Source organism: Monodelphis domestica, chromosome 1 (assembly GCF_027887165.1).
Source record: "Monodelphis domestica isolate mMonDom1 chromosome 1, mMonDom1.pri, whole genome shotgun sequence".
Taxonomy (NCBI): domain Eukaryota; kingdom Metazoa; phylum Chordata; class Mammalia; order Didelphimorphia; family Didelphidae; genus Monodelphis; species Monodelphis domestica.
Window position 1 is genome coordinate 20,396,198 of NC_077227.1, and position 19,015 is coordinate 20,415,212.

Consider the following 19,015-nt stretch of genomic DNA (forward strand, 5'->3'; position numbering starts at 1 on the left):
TCTCTGAAAGCAGGACCCCAGTCAATCCATCAGTGAAGGGCTTTGCCGGAAAGTCTTTGGGATTATTATTTGGATTGCAAGAGAAACACTCACGTCAGACCTTTTAGACTCTACCACAACTGCTGGAGACAGTCCAAGAACCCCAGAGTGGCCTCCTGCAGAATCAGGACTGGGGCTTCCCTGGGAGGAGATTGGAAGGGTATATGTGCAGCTCCCTGCAGGAGAGCCCCCAGAGGGCTGGTGACTTTCCTGACGAGGCTGAGGCAGCCCTCATCAAATAGAGGCCAGTGACCTCCTACAGCGGGCAGCCAAGGAGTGAGGACCATGGGACATGGGCTATCACTGCTTCAAAAACCACTGCTGAGAGATGAAGTCTCACGGGCAGAAAGGAGGTCAGCAAAGCAACCTTGTGCTCTTTGAGAGGAAGATGCTTTTGTGGTATGGCTGATGTCACCTTCTCCTCCAACAAAGATCTTGGTCCTTCAGCATCTTAAAAAGTGAGTTTGGTGAGGCTTGGTGGCCAGTCAGTAAAGAGACTGCCAATGTCCTAGTGCTAAGGGACAGCAGGCACCCGGCCCACCAAGGGACCCATAACTATAGGGTCATTCATCTACAGCTGGAAGGAATCATCTAATGCAAGAAAAAGAAAGAGTTATTGAGAGAGAAAGACTGAAAGTGACACAGAAGTAGAGTGAAGGAGAGAGAGAGAGAATGTCAGAGAAAGAGAAAGACTGAGAGAAAGTGACAGAGAGATAGAAAAGGAGAGAGGGGAAGAGAGAGACAGAGACAGAGACAGAAGAGAGATAGAGACAGACAGACAGAGAGAGAAACAGAGATGGACAAACAGAGAAATAGTGAGAGACAGAGAGAGAGAGGATGAGGGAGGGAAGGAGGGAGAGGGATTCAGACAGACAGACAGAGACAGAGATAGAGAAACCCTAGAAGAGAGATGAGAGAAGCAGGGAGGGAGAGAAAGAGAAAAAAGGAGAAAGGGTATAAAAGAGAGAAACAGAAAGACAGAGAAGAGGCATGGAGAAAGAAAGAGAAACAGACAGAAAGGGAGGGATGGGGAGAGAGAAGGAAGAAGAGAGAGTGACAGACAGACAAGACAAGACATACAGACAGAAGAGGGAAGGATGGAGGAGGAGAAATAGCGATGGACAGAAGAGAGAGACAGAGAGAAAAGGGCAGTGAGGCTCTGGAAATACCAACAAGATGAAAATGTTAAAAAATCATACTCTTTGATCCAACAATTCCACTGTGGGGCATATATATCCTTAAACACTACTTTAAATAACGAAGAGCTTCTCTGTTCAAAAAGGTCTATGATAGGAAATTACCCAAAAAAGAAAGAAAAGGGGGAAAAAGAATGGCCAACCCTGGAAACCCCCTAAATCTCCACCAACAAGGGATGGCTAAATGAAATGCAGCACATTAATGCAATGGGATATTCTGAGGCCACGAAGGCTAACAAGCAGGAGGAAGACCAGCTCATCTAGAAAGAGCTTTGTGAAATAAAGCAAAGTGATAATTCAGGAGCAGAGGCATGGATGGCTGATTGTGGCCATGTAAGAGGAAAAGGGAATGAGCTTCAAGTGACTGACAAAGAATTCTGATGCAGTCTCAGAGGAAATGACTGAAAAACTGTCCTGCTCCATCATCTATTGAAATTAATTACTTTAAATACAACCATTAACCAAGCAAGTTTAGATCATTCCCGCAATGCTCAAGAAGACTTTGATAAAAAGGCTAAAGCTTGTCTCCAAGGGAATGGCCATGGGCCTTGCTGGGCTCACCCCTCCTCCTGTTCTGAGAAGGCAGAGTCGTCTCTGAATAATGACATTCTTGGGCCAAGCCCAGCTGGCTGTGGGGACATCTGCCTTCTGGAGGTCTCTGTAAAAAGCACAAACTGGCCCAGCCAGGTATTTGGGAGAGCCGTGAGTCTGCCCCATTTCAAAGGATGTGAAACAATTTGTCCTCGATTATATCAATATGGCTCCGACGTGGACATTGGGGAGGTGCGTGCTTTTCGGGCCATCGCCAGTCCTGCCTTTTGTCCTGCCATTGGACATGGCAGAGACAGTGAGGCTGATGACTTTGGGCAACTCTGGCTCCCTGAAATCCAGTTCTTGCACGAGACACCCCCCCCCCCTTCCCGAGTGTTCCTGGTTCCCTTCAGGCAGGAAGAATAAACAACAAGGCCATGGCCTCAACTACCTCTTGGGTAAATGAGAGCCCTGTCTCAGAGGGTCTCTGAGCTCCCTTCTGATGGGAGGCCCATAGGCTGATGCCCTCCAGGCCCATCCCATCCTTGCTTGCCTCCTGGGGACATTGAGCTAGAAGGGGTTGGTGCCATGTCTGGATTCAATCCTGCTGCCAGAGAAATGGCCCCTGGGAGCAATGTGACCTGGATGGTGTTGTGGGCACAGGGATGGAAAGCCCAGCAGTGATGCCCCAAGGCTGGGGTGCTCTTGCTCACAAGGTAGGCAGCCCCTCTCAACAATTTCAATTCTTAGTCTGGCTAGCAGGTATAGGAACTAGGCCTTGAACCCATGCCTTGCTCACTCTTCAGCCAGCTTTCCTCCTCTCTGAGGAGACACCTGGGAATTTTAACGTAACCAACCTACCGACAAGTTAATAAGAAGCAAATGTAAAAAGGTCGAGGTGGGAACTCGAGAGCCTCGGGACAAAGCAGAAGACGCCATTTAAAAAAATGATATGCTCAAAAGGGCGGGTCAAACTTTGGGCAAACCATTCAGGATTGCTGTTGAGAGAACATAGCAATGAAATTGGATCTAAATGTGTATCTGATGACAGTCAATCAGCAAACATTTAGTCAGCACCCACTATGTACCAGGCATTGTGGAAATACAAAGAAAGGACTTTCCAGGAATGGGGGAAAGACACGGAGATGAGAGAAGCACCCTGTGTGGGTATGGATTTACTGTAAAGAATATGAAGATGAATAGAGTATCAAAAGACTGGAAAGTCAGAAGGAGCAGATTGGAAAGAGCTTGAATGGGAAGCAAGTTTTTGTTTCCAACCCAGAGTCCTTGGCGAGCCATTGGGTGACCTGTTCTTTAGGAAGATCGCTTTGGCTGCTGAGGGAAAGATGGACTGGCATGCGATGAGAGCCTGATTAGAAGGTTAATTAATATATTCAGCCAAGAGGTGATGAGAAGGCTTGAACACAGAGGGTGGCTGTGAGTGGAAAGAAGGAGCCATACAGCAAGGATTGCCAAGATTGAAACAAGTATGGCAGCTCCCTGTATAGATCCAATGAGTGAGAGTGAGGAATCGAGGGTGAGAACAAGGCTGGGAGCCTCAATACTGGAGGGGAGGTTACAACAAGCAAGCTCAGTCCATCCCTGGCTTCTCTAAAGTTTCCCTTACCCAGATGACCACTGGGATCATGACATAAAAGGGTGTCAGCCTCTTTGGCCTGAAGGCGCCACAACCAAAACTCACAGTTCTCAGGAAGACAAGAAGACCCAAAGCGGCATCCCCTACCTGGTTATCGGCATGGCCCTTCCCGGGCTCCCCTTTGATGATGGACTTGGGTTTTCTAGACTTGAAGTTGCCCATAGTGTATCGCAATGCTCCATGGAACAGGGCCTGTTCTACATGCTGCTGGCTCTCTTCTAGGAGGGCGATGTTGTCAGGGTAATTTTCTTTATTATTTTCATCTCTAAAATTAGAAACACAATTAGGAACACAAATGAAGTAAAGATGAACAATGAAGAAGGGACAGAGAATTACAGCTGTGTACTGGTGGTGATGATGTAACATCTCAAACTGTTGATGACTTCTTCCTCTTCCTTTTCCTTCCTCCCTCCCTCTCTCTCTCTTCTCCCCTCTCTCCCCTCTCTTTCTCCTTACCTCCATCTTGCTCTGTCTCTGTCTCTCCTCTCTTTATCTCTCTCCCTCCTTCTCTCCCCCCTCCTCTCTCTCTCTCTCCTCTCTTTCTTCTTTCTTTCTCCCTCCCTCTCACTCTGTCTCTGTCTCTCCTCTCTTTATCTCTCTCCCTTCTTCTTTCTCCCCCCTATCTTTTTCCTCTCTCTCCCCCTCTCTCTTTCTCTTCTTTATCTCTCTTTCTTCCTCTCTCCCTCCCTTTCTCTCTGTCTCTCTTTTGGTTTTAATCTCTGGTCTGAACATGTGATCCTATCAGTACAGGATATTCCTGGTAAGCAAACTCCCTCTATCATTGCAGATCAGTAGATGGCCTTTCATGGTGAAGAATAACTGGAAGCCCTCAGAGATGGCCTAACTGCCTCCGGTCACACAGCTGGCATGTGCATGTGTCAAAGGGAGTTCGTGACTCTGGCTCTTCCAGACTCTCAAAGCCACCCTCACTATCTGTTCTATTTCTCTAGTGATTTCACACCCATCATCGCCCTTTAAACTCAGCAATCCTGATCAGAGGCTGGCCAGGACTGAGTTTATCCACTTGACTTTAGAGATGAAAAAATCAAAATTCAGAGAAAGTCACTTGTTTGAGGCCACAGTTAGTGGAACTAGCAATTTGTCCTGGAGTCCCTCTTTCCTTAGGCCAGAGACCTTCCTGAGGGTCTCCATCAGCTTGTTTTTAGAATATTTTGCATTTCAGTATTACTTGGTTTCTTTTGTAATCCTCTGAATTTTATTTCATGCATTTAAAAAGATTCTGAGGAGTCCTTATATAGGCGTCACCAGGCCACCCAAGGGGGCCTCCATACAAGAAGGGGGTAAGAACTCTGTCTTGGGACATTCTGACAGCATGCCTCCCCCTTTTTTCTTAAACAAACTGCCCTCTCCTTCTGGAAGGATCTCCTGCCTCACCTCTGCCTCTTCAAGATTCAGCTCAGGTCCATCTCCTACAGGAAGCCTTTCCTGATTTTCCCTACCAATGGCTGCTCTCTCTCTCCCCAGATTATCTTGCATTTACTTCTCTTTGTTTTAGTTTTAGTTTTTTTCAGAAGGGAATGAAAGCCGCTGGAGGGCAGGGATCCCTTCCTTGGGCATCCTTGTATCCCCAATCCCTAGCACCAAGCAGGGGCTTTATGAATGTTTGCTGTATTGAATTAGATTATTGTTAATAACCTTTACTCCATATTTTCCCTATTTTTTAACCCTTTACCTTCTGTCTTAGAAGCCATAAGGGCTAGGCAATCAGGGTTAAGTGTCTCACCTAGGGTCACACAGCTAGGAAGTGTCTGAGACCAGATTCGAACTCTAGTCCTCCCACCTCCAGGCTGCCTCTCTTATCCCCTGAGCTATCCAACTGCCCCCAAGGGATATTTTCTTCATCAAACATTTCAGTGGGATCTCTTTAAGTAGAGCAGAGGATAATAATATTCATTGCTCTTCTTCACATGATGATTGATAAAGTTAGTATCTTTTCTTATAAGGTCCTCACAACTACCCTCAGAGGGAGAGACTATGATTCTACCCATTTTACAGATGAAGAAACCATTTACCTGGAGTCCCCTAGCTGGTAAGCATCATGAGCTTATTTTAAATGTAATTAATTAATATATGATATATATATATATATACATATACATATATATATAGTGAGAATTTAAATTAAGCCTCTCTGATTCCAAGCCTAACACTCTTTTCATTCTGCCATATTGGCTCCCAAAATTTGGCCAAAGGTCAAGTCCAGGTCTTTGGAGACAGGACTTGGTTCTGTCTGGACTGTTAACAACAGCCTCTAACTGGGAGAATCTTAACTTAGATAGGGTAGCTATTTGAATTCTAGCCATAGTTAAATCTATTTATCTGTCTAAGTGACCCTGGGCAAGTCACTTAACCTCTGCCTTAATGGTTCAGAGAAGGGAATGGCAAACCCCTCCTGACCTTTGCCATGAAAATCCCATCATCCTCCAGTGCTGAGCCTCCCCCAGGAGACTGTGGTCCCTTCAGGGCAAGGATGATCCCTTGCTCTTCTTTATATCCCCAGAGATGAGTCCAACCCAGACCTGGCATACAGTAGGTGCTTAATAAATGCTTACTGAGTGAGGGGCTAACCCAGGCCCCTCAGGGCACAGAAGGTCCCTGAAGATGTGGAAATATCTGGATGGAAACTCCATATCCAAGCGGGACTGGTTGGGGACCCCTGGCAAACCACATTCCCTGTCCAAACCTCTGTTTTCTTATCTATAAAATGGAGATGATTTACTTCACGCATTATGGAGAGATTCCTAGTTAGTAGATCATCTTTGCCAATTGTATCTTGATTCTATAAATGTCAGCCATCCTCACAGTCATTCAGACAACTGTCAGCAAGCATTTAGTAAAGTCCCTACCTTTTACCCTACTAAGCAATACAGGAAACAGAGGAAGAAACTGGGCTGAGAAAAATCAGCAGATTTAGGGTTACAGGATCATGGATTTGGGGCTAGAAGGGTCCTGGGGGCCCCCTGAACCTATGGGAGGAAGGAGGCTGGCTTGAATCCCTTCAAGATGCCCTTCTCACTCCCAACTTTCCATGGCTGAGTCACTGAAGGCTGACAGGAAGATGTTTCCATTGCAGGGGGTTGAGGGGTGTAAATTAGGGCCTTGACGCTGCCCTTCCAGGATTCCCTGGTAGACTTTCCAATCCAGGGACACTGGCCTCACCGCTGGCTCGCCAGCAAGATCCTCCCAGTCTGGGCATTCTCTCTGGCCCCTTGCCTAATGCCTCCTACTCCCAGCAACTTCTCTCTTAATTAGTTTCCCATTTACCTTATCTGTCACTTGCTTTCTATTTTAAACCCTGACCTTCTGTCTTAGAATTGGGTCTGAGGCAGGAAGAGTGGTCAGGGCAAGGCCATGGGGGTGAAGTGACTGGCCCAAGGTCACCCAGCTAAGATGTGTCTGAGGCCAGATCAGAACCCAAGACTCTCTCGACCTGGCTCTCTGTCCACCTCTATATTTGTTGGCCTCTTTTCTCCTGATTAGATTGTAAGCTCCTGGAGGGTAGGGGCTGCCTTCTGCCTCTTTTTATCTCTCTAGCATACATAGTAAGCACATAACAAATGTAAACTGGTTGGCTGATGGATTGGTTTGGACCAGGACCAGGATTCCATCCAACGTCCCTTGACCCCAAGCGAAGGGTTCCTGAGGAATCTAACGGCATGCCTCATTACTCATAACTAGAAGAGAAAAAATTGACATCCTTGAAAATGGGTGAGAATTTGAGGGGGAGGAGGGAAAAATAGCAATTAGCACCAGAGACTTTTTTTAAAAAAATGTATTTAAAGACTCCATTACTAATAGACTGGGAAAGCAAAATCCACCCCTAAACTAACAACATTGCCAGCTTATTTCAGCTTTATTTATTTAAATTAAGAGCAACCCATAGGCGTCTGCTGGGACAGAAGGGAGAGAAAGATCCCCTCCATGCATCCTCTCTGGCCAGGTCTCAGGCAATGGCCCTAAAAAAAGAGCCCCCTGGAAAAAGGAGGACAGGGAAGCCCACGTGTCATTCAGGGCTCTCTTGGACAGACTCTAGCCTCAGTCTCCCTGGGTCTCTGTGGTTCCCCTTGGGGCTACTGCTGAGGAGCTCCAGATAGGGCACAAGCTTGATCTCATTCACCTCCACAGCAGAGAAGCCAAGAAAAGTCAGGCGGGCAAGGCTGGGCACAGTGGAGACCCTCAGGCTTCCTCTGCAGAGTCACCGGGATTTAGGTGCTTATTTCCCTTTCCTCACAGTGGCCTCCCTGATCAGAGGAGAGCATCATGGAGGAGAGGGGAGGCCAGCAGGATGGAGGTTCTTCAGACTTTCCCCAAGGCTACGATGCCATCATCATCAGCCAAGAGACTGGGAGAGCTTGGGAGAGTGGGATGGATGAGAGAGCTCGGGCTGGAGGGTGCCAAGAAGAAGCCCAATGCATGGAGGGGGCTCAGGGTCAGAGAGAATCCCGGGGCCAAGCCCGTGAGCTCACCACTCAGCCTACGAAGAGGAGCTGGATGGCTTAAACTTCAGAAGCAGCTCAAACTGGGTCCCTCTCCTGTTCCACTCCATTAAATCGCAGTATTGTGTTCCAGCCCATCATTATATCATTATACAGAAGCAGTACCGCATCCTAGATTTATCACTGACTGCAGAACCAGGAAACCTGAGTTCTAGACCCTCAGACACACAGTGACATCAGAGAAGCCACCCCACCGGTCAGCCACCCCCACAGGGCCCGAGACTGCGGGTCGCAGAGAAGATGCTCGTCTACACGGACGGGGGACTCCCTCACTCCAGCTCGGAAAGCGCTGATGGCATTACCTTAGCTTATGCTGGAATAATAGGTGATTATACTATATTATATAGTCTAATCTAGGTTAGATTACATTCTATCAGAGTACTGTCGTACATAAAATGTATATAAAGATGTATTACATTATAGCAATTACATAGGGTTAGGATATATTGTTATGGCATATTAGGACACATGTTATATTGTATTGATTGTATAATACTATATCTATTGTATCCTATTACGTATCACTGTATTTTATTGTTATTGTGTTTTATTTTTATTGTTATTGTATTTTATTTTATTATTATGTTGTAGTTTATTCTATTTTATTTACCATGTTAGAACGTGACATTATTTATATATGACATTATAATCATATATTTATTTATATTTTTAATATAATTATAAGAATTGACACAAACAAGATCTATGTTGTTCTGTATTTCTACATCAGATTTCAGCTTGGCACGCTTCGTCAGGATTGGCCTACTCGCCTTCTTCTTATAAATACACCCAATAAAAGGCCCAAAGAAACAACCTTCTCCCCCCAAGAGGTGTACCCAGACCCTGTTGACCTCCGGGGACATTCAGTCTTACTTACTGGAATAAAGCATGACTAGCCCTGGGCAACGGGTCATTTGCAAGGATGACTTAAGTGCCTAATTTTAGTCCAGGCGTGGGTTAGCAACGGGTCAAGCTTTCCATGATTCAGGAATGATTTAAACTGACCGCCAGGCATCGGAGCGGTCACGGGGGTGGGGCCCAAAGGCCACCGTCCCAGGGCCACAGGGAAGGGAAAAGGAACACAATCCAGCTGTCGCTGGACATTTATACAGTTGCTGCTCTAAGTCAGACTCTATGCTCAAGCCAAGTGACAAGGAGAAAAAGGCGACACAGTCCTTAAAGAACTTAGAAGCTAGCTGGGAGGGCAGCCGATCCGGAGGAGTCACAGAACGCGCTCGAATCAATTCTTAACTTTTAGATAGATTTAAAATGTTTTCATTAGACATTCAATGCTGAGTGGAGCCGGGAGACCTTGGACGTTGGCGCATGCTATGAGCCCCCTCGTCTGGGAAGAGCAGGCACGTGTTCTACCTCCGGGAAAGGTCGGTGCTCCTTCTGGGTAGCCTTGTGGGCACCTAAAGTCCTCTTCCAGCCCTTCTTTGGAATATTGGACAGTGGGCTATTTGGAGTCCTCTTGGGACAAGCCGTGGGGATGGGTAGGGCTTGTGGAGCCTCCTTCCTTCCCCTCAGACTCAACCCAACTGACCCCTGGGTAAGAACGTCTGCAGGCACATGCCTGGCCCCACACTGGGGAAGGCTTTTTCTTGGCCCAACTAGAGGACCCCAGCATGAGCTGATGCCTTTAGGATGCAGAAGCAAACCTTTCCCTTGAAGCCTTGAAGGGGAGCATCGAGATAAAGTAAATCAAAGAAGGGAAAAGATGGCAGATGCCAGTCATTCCTGAGTGGAGGACCTACGAGGCCCCTGGCATTTCTGCCTCCATACCTGAGGCTGGCGCAGTCAGGCTGGTCCTCATGAACAGGCACAGGGTCCTCGTCACACCTGGGCAATAAAAACAAACCGATATCAACTCGAACAGCCTCCTGAGCATTGTATTCAGCCATCTTCCAACCCCTCCAACTTGGGTTCAAACTCAGATTTTCTTCTTTAACCCAACTGGATTCCCTTCCCATCCTCCCTATTTTAGTCAATGACAAAAGCTCACATTTTCTCCTGGTACTATGGGAAAAGCATGAGATTTAGGAGGTCCTGGGTTCAAATTTAGCCTCAGACATTTCCAAGATGTGTGACCCTAGGCAAGTCACTTGACCCCCAATGCCTAGCCCTTCCTGTCTTGAAAACACTGCACAATATTGATTCTAAAATGGAAGGTATAGGTTAAAAAAAAAAAGAAAATGCATCAAATTTGGGCTCAATGCCCAGTTCTACCATGTGCTACCTATGTGGCTGTGAGCAAGCCTGGACCTCAGTTTCCTCATTTGAAAAAAAATGAAGTGGCTGATTCTAGGAAGTAATTTGGAACTATTCCCAGAAAGATACTAACTACAAACCCTTTCTCCCAAAATAATAATAATACTAATGGTACTTATTATTATATATGTATTATATTTGTTATACAATAGAGTACATATATTATTTAATTTTGCCATCAAATATAATTATATTCATTACAAAATGTATCTTTATGTTCATTATTATATCTCATATAACCATGTAAGTGCTGGCTGTATTATCACATCTTTTAAAATACATTATAATGAACAGATTTAATATTATTATTTTTATCACTAACATTTATAGTGTTTACTATGCGCCAGGCACTCTATAAATATGATCTCATTTGATCCTCACAACAACCCTGAGGGGTAGGTGCAGCTATGAGCCCCATTTTATAGATGAGGAAATTGAGGCAAACAGAGATGAATTGACTTGCCCAGGGTCACACAGCTTGTAAGGATCGAAGGGTGGATTTCAGCTCGGGTCTCCGTGACTCCAGAGCCAGCCTTCTGGTCACTGCATGACACTTGGGGATCTGCATCCCAAAGACAGCAAAGCCACAGAAGGAATCTCTAGGAACAAAAATGTTTGCAGCAGCTCCCTTGGCAGAAGTCAGCCGCTGGAACTCAGCGCTGGGCACCCTCCTCCTGGGAGACGGCTAAACGAACTGCGGTTCGAGTCTAATGGGATGTTGTTGTGTTTTTAGAAATGATGAAATGGCCAATTTCAGAGGAAACTGGGAAGACCTCGGTGAATGGAACAGAGCCAGGAGAGCAATGAAAACAACATCAGACAGAAAAACAAGTTGGCTTTAGGGTTCTGCTCAACGTGTGTCCACCAAAATGGCCAGGAAGCCGGCCACTCCCTCCCCTCCTGCCAGAGAGGCTAATGGGAGATGCGGGCTGGGGCTCGTTTCTCCAGTTTTTAAAAATTGACTGGAGGAAGGAAGAGATTAGTTTTGAAAAGTACTTGTTACTGTTACTGTTGCCATATTGAAGTGATGTTTCAACTAAAAGAAATAACCAGTTCGTTTGCCTAAATCTATTTTATAGATTCCACTATGAAAAATAGCATTTCATTTCATTTTCTTTTTTTTTTTTTTTTAATTTAAACCCTTCCCTTCTGTCTTAGAATGGATACTAAATATCAATTCCAAGGCAGAAGAGCAGTAAGGGTTAGGCCATTAGGGATAAGTGACTCGCTCAGGGTCACACAGCTAGGCAGTGTCTGAGGCTAAATTCGAACCCAAGACCTCTTGTCTCCAGACCTGGCTCTATCCACTGAGCCACTGAGCTGCCCCTGGCAATTATCGTTCCATGGCACGTCCCTCACCCTTCCAGAACCTGTCAGTGAGTCCGGCATTTGCATTTTGGAACATTAATGAAGATGTTTCTGATAGGAATTAACTTGAGCAAAGCAGAAATGCAAAGAGGCTGACTTAAGTTTGATCCTGAGGAAAGCCTTCCTAAGGATGAGAGACCCCAGAGAGCTGGAGGATGCTTTGGGAGGTAATGAGCTCCCCATCCCTTAAAGACTCCAAAGAGAGGCCAGTGATCCCTCCCTGTTCAGAGGCTGGCCTGCATGGCTGAGGGGGTCCCTTCCCGCTCAGGGCTTCCAGAACAGTCAGTGCTGAAGCTGCACAATGATCATTGTTCAGACTTTGGCACCAACTTCGCCTGACCCCAATTTCGTTTATTATTCTTTTCCCTCCTGGGACATTTGGTTCAAGTTGAAAGCAGAGCCGCAGAGCCTTCAAAGTGACCCTTGGCCTTTGATGTTGGGGCTGGACCAGAGGCTGCAGGGTTCCTGTTCTGGCCAGCCTGGGGAGCCCAGGGATTCCTCTGGCGGTGTGGGGGCAACCTGTAATTTCCGTCATTGGGGGCTGAGGCTGGTGCAGTGATGGAGCTCTGGGGTATTGGCCTAAAGGTGGCGACCAGCTCCCAGGAGAGTCTCTGCATCCTTATGCTGGTGACCAGGGCCCAGGGACTGTTCACGGGGGTCTACACTAGTCTCAGGCCCAGGATCATGTGACTTCCCAACTTCCACAGGGCATGCCCACCCATCAGAGTCAGCGTTTCAGAGATGCCCATCTGCGCTGGACCAGACAACTCACACCTTCCTAGCGGGCACACAGAGGGCACGGGCTACCACAGACAGTCAAGAGACGCAGAGACAGGGAACTCCCTACATTGGGAAACAGCTCCTGTTGGTCCCATTTCTTTGGCTTCTCCTCTTGGAGGCCCGAGGGTGAACCCCTGGCCTGGCCTCATCTTTCCTCCCCTCCTCAGCCACCTTCATCTCCTCCCCCTTTTCAGCCAAAGACCAGAGTCATCCTCGCTCTTCTGGACCTTGGGCTGTCCCGGATTGATGGATATTAACTGAGTAGCCCACACGAAGGTGATCCCAACTGAATGTGGCAGCCTTCTGGGGGACAAGCTCTTAAAAGGGATCCCCCAACATCTTTGGGAAAAGGGAGAGAGCAAGGCAGAGACCCCTGGAGGTACCCCCGCAGATGACGCCAGGGGACTAGCTGGATTTCTCTCTTAGGAGTCCAGCCCTGCTCTGTCCAGAAACATTCACCGGCAAGTCCAGTGCAGGACAAGGAGGGCTGTGCTCACTGTGGATGGAGGGAGTGAGTGAGTTCTTCTGAAAGGACCAGGAGAAGACGAGGCTGGGCTCTGCTCCCGGCTACCTGTGGGCATCACCTTGGCTAAGTCATTCCTATTCTTTGCAGCTCCATTTCCTCATCTGTGAAATGGGCCTCATGATAGCATCCCCCCGACCAGGGTGGCTCTGATGATCAAATGAGCAAATAATTTTTATAAAGTACTTTGAAAACCCTAAAACTATATAGACATAAACATAAGGGATTAAAAAAGAAAAAGTAACTCAGAAAATAAAGGACATTAAAAGGGAACAAGAACCATGCCTGAGCGACTTTGATATTATCATTATTTTTAAACACACACACAGATATACACAAACACATACAGACACACACACAGACACAGACACACAAACATACACAGACATATAGACACATACAGACACACACAGACACACACAGAGCCTCTCTCTCAAAACATAATCTGGAGAGAAAAGTGCTAGTCAGTCCTGGTGGGGAGAATTCCTCCCCAGGCCCAGGAAATCTCATTCCAAACTTGTGATCGCAGCTAAGAGGGTTATTCCTCTGATGCAAATATCTTCCACTGAGCAGAACCTATAACCTAGACATGGAGAGGCGAATCAAACAACAGTTTACATTTATACAGTTTACAAAGCATATTACACATGTTATCTGAAACCCTTGGGAGACAGGTGCTATGGTCAGCCCCATTTTACAGATGAAGAACCTGAGGAAGGTGGAATAGGTGACTCTCCCAAGGTCACACAGCCAGTAAATGTCTGAGGCTGAATTTGATCCCAGGTCCCAGAGACTCCAGCTCTACTCACAGGCACTAATAAGTGCCTCTCCTGGCCTCCAGTTCTAAGCAGGAAGGAGCCAGGGACAGTATCTGGGAAATTACCCAAAGATTCCAAACAGTTCCTTTCCTCCAGTGCCCATCTCTTGAATGTCAAGAGGGTATCCCAGGGACCTTCTCTGGCTTTAATCTCTGAAGAATCCCTAAAAATGATCTCCACCACCCTGAAAAGGGCAAGACGGGCACACAGACTACAAGGACCTCTCTCTAGCCAAACACATCCAGGAAACCTCAGACAGAGCTCAGACCTGAACTCAGATCTTCCTTACCCCAGGACCAATGCTCTCCATCCCCAGCCAGGCTATCTCCACTTCCAAGAAGGGGAATCAGAGAAAAGGGGTGCGAGACACTCTGCAGGGGCAACTGGCAAAAGAGGCCCGCAGGTCAAGATGTGAGAATGTGGCTGAACAGCCTTCACCAAAGGGCTAGAGGAGGGCCTCCAAGTGTCACACCCACACATATGGGTATGGTTTATTTTTAATTTGCCAACCTTACGTAGTTAGGCATACATTTTAGATAGGAAATGTAGGATCCTATATATGGATACTTTATATGTAAATTGATGACTAGATATTTTCTAAACATTTAAAATATAAAATGTTTACTTTATATTTGAGTGTATATGTATTTATAGATATATGTGTCTATACATAAATAGATAAATGTATTTATAGATAAAAATATAATTTTATATATTTCTATACACAAAGACATGGATGTAAGATGTCTACTTTTAACTTATATGTATACACATACTTATATAGAAAGTATATATTTTGTATATTTATGCATATATATGCACATTTTAGATGAAATGTAATTTTTATATTTAAGTGTATTTATGCATTTATTTATAAAACCTATAACTGCATATACATATATACTTATTAGATGCAAAATATACAATTTTATTGATTTGTGTTTGCATGTGTGTATTTCCACATAATGTATTATTGTAGATAGATTTTAGGTGTAAAATGTGTAACTATAAATTTGTGTATGTATGTAATTATATAGAAAGTATATACTTTATGTACTTTATATTTTATATTACATAGACATATTTACATTCTATAGTATATGCATAGCACATGTGTACATTATATGTATAAATTATATGTATATATTATACACATATTTTAAAGAAAAATGGATAATTTATAGACTTACAAATGCATATATTTTAAATGTATCATGTATCTATTTATAAATATGTAAGGATGAATTTCTATATTAAGCTTTTCATCGCATATCTTGGTAGAGAGTCTGTCCACCGTTATCTTTCTAAAGCATCGTTCTAACCATGTCATTCCTCCTTACTAGTTTCCATGGCTCCCCATTGCCTCTGGGAGGTCACATACTCCCCGAAGAGAGAGGTAGCCCTGGCCCCCTGGCCCCCTGGCCCCTGGCTCCCTTTCCAAGTGGGTTTTAAATTACTTCACCCAAGAGAGGGTCAGGTTTCCAGCTGAACCTTGAAGTTCTACTTGTTATTCTCTAAACTCTGCAACCCATCTCCCACCTGTGTGCCTTTGCATGCCTAGAAAGCATCCCTTCTTCCTCATGAAGCTTCCACGGTCTCTGCAGCCCATCTCCAAGACCCCGGCCTAGAGAAGCAGCCCAACGGTCCAGTGGAGAGGGATGGCCATGGACACTTCAGCTAGTATGACCCTGAGCCAGTCACTTAACCTCTGTCTGTATCAGTCTTCTCAACTGTAAAATGGGGAAGGTTCCCAAGAGAGCCTAGGACTGTAAGGAGGATTAGAGGAGTGAATATTTGTCAGGGGCTCGGCACAGAGCCCAGCACACAGTAGGTGTATTCTCTCTCTCCTCAAATTTTCTTGCCTTTACTTATCTATTCTTATTTTGAATTCTCTCCCAAGGGAACAAAATCTCAAGGAGAGTACAAAGAAGAGCCTTTAAAAATGGTGCATCATCCAGGAGGATGGGGAGCTGGTCTCTAGGTATACATCCTTAATATGTAAACATGGACACACACATATACCTACATGTCTATACACATGTATGTCTGTGGGCATAGACATGTCTGTACATAGATATGTGTCCTAAAGGCCCCCTGGCACACCTGCTCCCCTCCAGGCCACAGGGGTCAGAGTTCCCCAACTTTGGCTCTCAGGACACCAAAAGCTCTTCAAAGTACCTGAGGCCCCAGGGTTGTCTGCTGTATTCCATAGGATAAAGTCCTGGTATTAGGATGAAAGCAGGACAGATCGCAGAGCCCACACCCCCGCCCCCAGGGTCTTCCTGAAGGTGCAATGCCCCGTGTTATAGAGGGGAAATTGAGACAGAGAGAGGAGAAGTCAGGGGTTCCTCACACCCACTAAGTAGTCCCAGGGCGGAGATCTGACCCCAGATCCTTGCCTCCCCATGTAACCATGGCGATAGAATGACAATTTGACCTTGGTTCATGAACTGCCCCAGATGTTCCTCTCCTGAGGAAGTCCCAGAAAATGACTCATTTCGAAGTCTCAGTTTTCCCACCTGTAAAATGGAGTCTAGGACCCATCTTTCCTTACACTTCTGTGAGACTCAGACAATGTCTACAGTACTACGCCCGTTTGCAAGGGCTATGGAAACGAAATATCCTTGGAGGAGGGCAATTAGAGGAGAAGCTGCTTATCTGGCGGGTGAGGGGCTCCGGGAACTGTGCCTGGGGGACTGTTTCTATCACTGCTCCGCGATGAGGAAAGGTAGAGCCCCCGGACAGGACCAGCCTCGTCCGCCAATGTTGGGGGGGATTCCTCCTCAGACATCAGGACTTGGGCGCATCCCCTGTGGAGGGTCCTCCCTCTCCCCGAGGTCAGCTGGAAGGTTCAATCCCTGCGCTCAGGAGGCAGCCCAGGGCATGCGCCAGGCGCCCCTCCAGCCTGGCAGCGGTGCCCCCTCCTCGGCGCAGATAAAGTTTGCTCTGGACTTCCCTCGTGCAATCAGACCAAGCCGCGGGTTTGGGGGAGCCCCCAGCCCCGGGAGAGGCTTCACCACTTGCCTTTTAAGGACGAGCCAGTGTTCCGCGCGCACGCAGCCTCAGGAAAGGGGCCCGTCAGCGAGCGCAGACAAAGGCCAGGGGAGTCCCAGGTGTTGGGGAGCTCCGGCCGATTCCGCCTCCCCCACCCCCCGCATCCTTCCAGCCTATGGGCATCTCTTTCACCTGTCCGCCTCCTCCCTCCGTCAGCCTCCCAAACCAAAGCCCCAGACCCCGCGCGACTCCCAGCCCGCTGGTCTGTTGGTCCCCGGCGTGGTCCAGGGCGTGGAGGACAGCGCTCCCCGAGGGGCCCCGGCAGGGCTGTCACGGGAGGGGGGTGAGGAGGGAGGGTTGGGGCGGCCCGGGTGTCCCCCGGCGTGATGCCTGCGCTGCTGTTTAAGAGGCCGAGGCTGCCCGAGAACCTGGCCCTCAACCCGCCCCCCCCCCAAGCTAGAGAGTGGGGAGGAGAGCTGCGGGAGCAGTGCTCCCCCAAACCGACACAAAGGACTGCCAGTCCTCCCGTATCCCGGCCCCAGCTCTGCCTCGCCTCCCGCCGCGGCCCGATCCGGAAGGGTTAGCCCCCCCCCCCACCTCCATATCCATCAGCGGTTCCCGGGGAGGCCGAGGCCGGGAGCCGGACTGGGGCTCCTGGGCCGCGGGGCACTTACTCGGCTGCGGCTGGGCTGCTGAAGGACTTCTCCTGCAGGCTGAAGCAGAAGCAAGAAAACATGGGCCACGGCCGCCGAGCGCCGCCGGCCAGACCCCAGGCACTGGCCCGGCTCCGCCTGCCGCCCCGGACCCGCACGCGCTCCCGCCCGCCCGCTCTGCACACGCCCCGGAGGCTGCCCCCACCGGGATTAGCCGCGCCGAGGACACGCGCCACCAAGCCCGGCCCCCCGCCGCGCTCCCTCCGCCTCCAGCCCTGCCCAGCCAGGCCCGGCCCGGCCTGGCCCAGCGCCCGGCCTCGGCGTGACTGGCAGCCCGTGGGCAGGAGGGGGAGGGCGAGGGGTCCGGGGAGTTGAGGAGGGGAGAGAAAGGAGGAGGAGAAGGGAAGAGGGGAGGGGAAGGAGAAATGAGGGAGGGAAGATGAAAAGAGATGGGATGGGGGAGGGGAAGATGGGGAGGAAGGGGAAGGAGAAGGGAGGGGGGAATAGGAGAGAGCTGAAGGAGATGAGGCGAGGGGAGATAGGGAGGGGAAGGAGAGGTGGGAGTGGAAAGAGGGAAATGGGGAGGGGAGTGAAAGATGGCCAGGAGAGAGGAGGGGAAGGGAAGATGGGGAGAGTAGGAGAAAGGTGAAAAAAGAGGAGGGAGAGAAAGGAAGGGGCGAACGGTGTGGCAGTTGGGGGAAGGGAGTTAGAGAGAGGAGAGAGGAGAGGGATCGGGAAAGGGGATATGGAGACGAGGGCAAAGGGAGGAGGGGGAATAAGAGAAGGAGATGGGGAAAGGAGAGCGAAGAGAAATGAGAGACGGGGAGACAGAGGAAGAGGGAGACGAGATGGGGGAGGGGGCAGGGAGCCACCCCAGGAGGCGCACACCTTCCACTTGGCGGCTCCCATCCTTGTCCCAAGTCTCTTTGTGTAGCCAAGAAGTTGCTTCTTAGGCTTTGGGATCTGTTCTTTTTGCTCCCCACTTTCAAGCCCTCAACAAGAGTCCGTGTATGTGTGTGTGTGTGTGTGCGCGTATAACGCTATATATATATATATATATATATATATATATAATATATATATATATATATATACACATATACACATACATACATACATACACACACATATTCCGTTTGCTGGTGTAGGTGGCGGAGAGATTTTCTATAACGCAGAGGTCCCTACTGTATCTGTGCCCTCTCCTAGATCCGTGCCCACAGCCCCCCGCGTCTGCAGCGAAGAAGGCGACTTTTCCCATCTTTCTAGGGCCGGGGTCAACGTGCACTTAGGAAGTGCCAACTATGTTCGAGGCAAAAATGAAACAGCCTCTCGTCCTCCTATTTGACTAAAATAGAAAAGGAAGTTTCTGCGTTCGCTGCCAACCACCTGAATTCCCTGGCGACTCTGTGTGTGCGTGTGTGCACGTGGGCGTGTGCTTTCCAGGAGTCTCATTCCTGTTTGCTGGGAGCTAGCCTGCTCTTCCCCAGTCCCTCACCTCACCCCCAGCGGGCTCGGCGTGGTTCGTGCCCCCCCCTCCCCCCTCCCCCCTGTCATTAAGTCCCGTCGGAATAAAATCAGTCAGGGGTCAGGCTGGCTCCTGGTGCCAGTCACACACACACAACAATGGCTCCGGCATGTTCTTGCCTGCTCGGGGCAGGGAGGATTCCA

The 19,015-nt window shown here is 48.2% G+C and overlaps 1 protein-coding gene across 1 annotated transcript; it reads right to left on the minus strand.

Annotated features, from left to right (window-relative positions):
* Positions 1-2,640: 2,640 nt before the first annotated feature.
* LOC130457047 (uncharacterized) lies at positions 2,641-18,605 on the minus strand. The gene is made up of 4 exons (XM_056815099.1): positions 18,461-18,605; positions 17,369-17,861; positions 9,726-9,782; positions 2,641-3,688 (listed from the first exon to the last, which is right to left on the minus strand). The coding sequence occupies exons 1-4, from the start codon at positions 18,603-18,605 to the stop codon at positions 3,358-3,360; spliced, it is 1,026 nt and encodes a 341-aa protein (XP_056671077.1). The 3' UTR covers positions 2,641-3,357.
* Between the last annotated feature and the right edge of the window lie 410 nt (positions 18,606-19,015).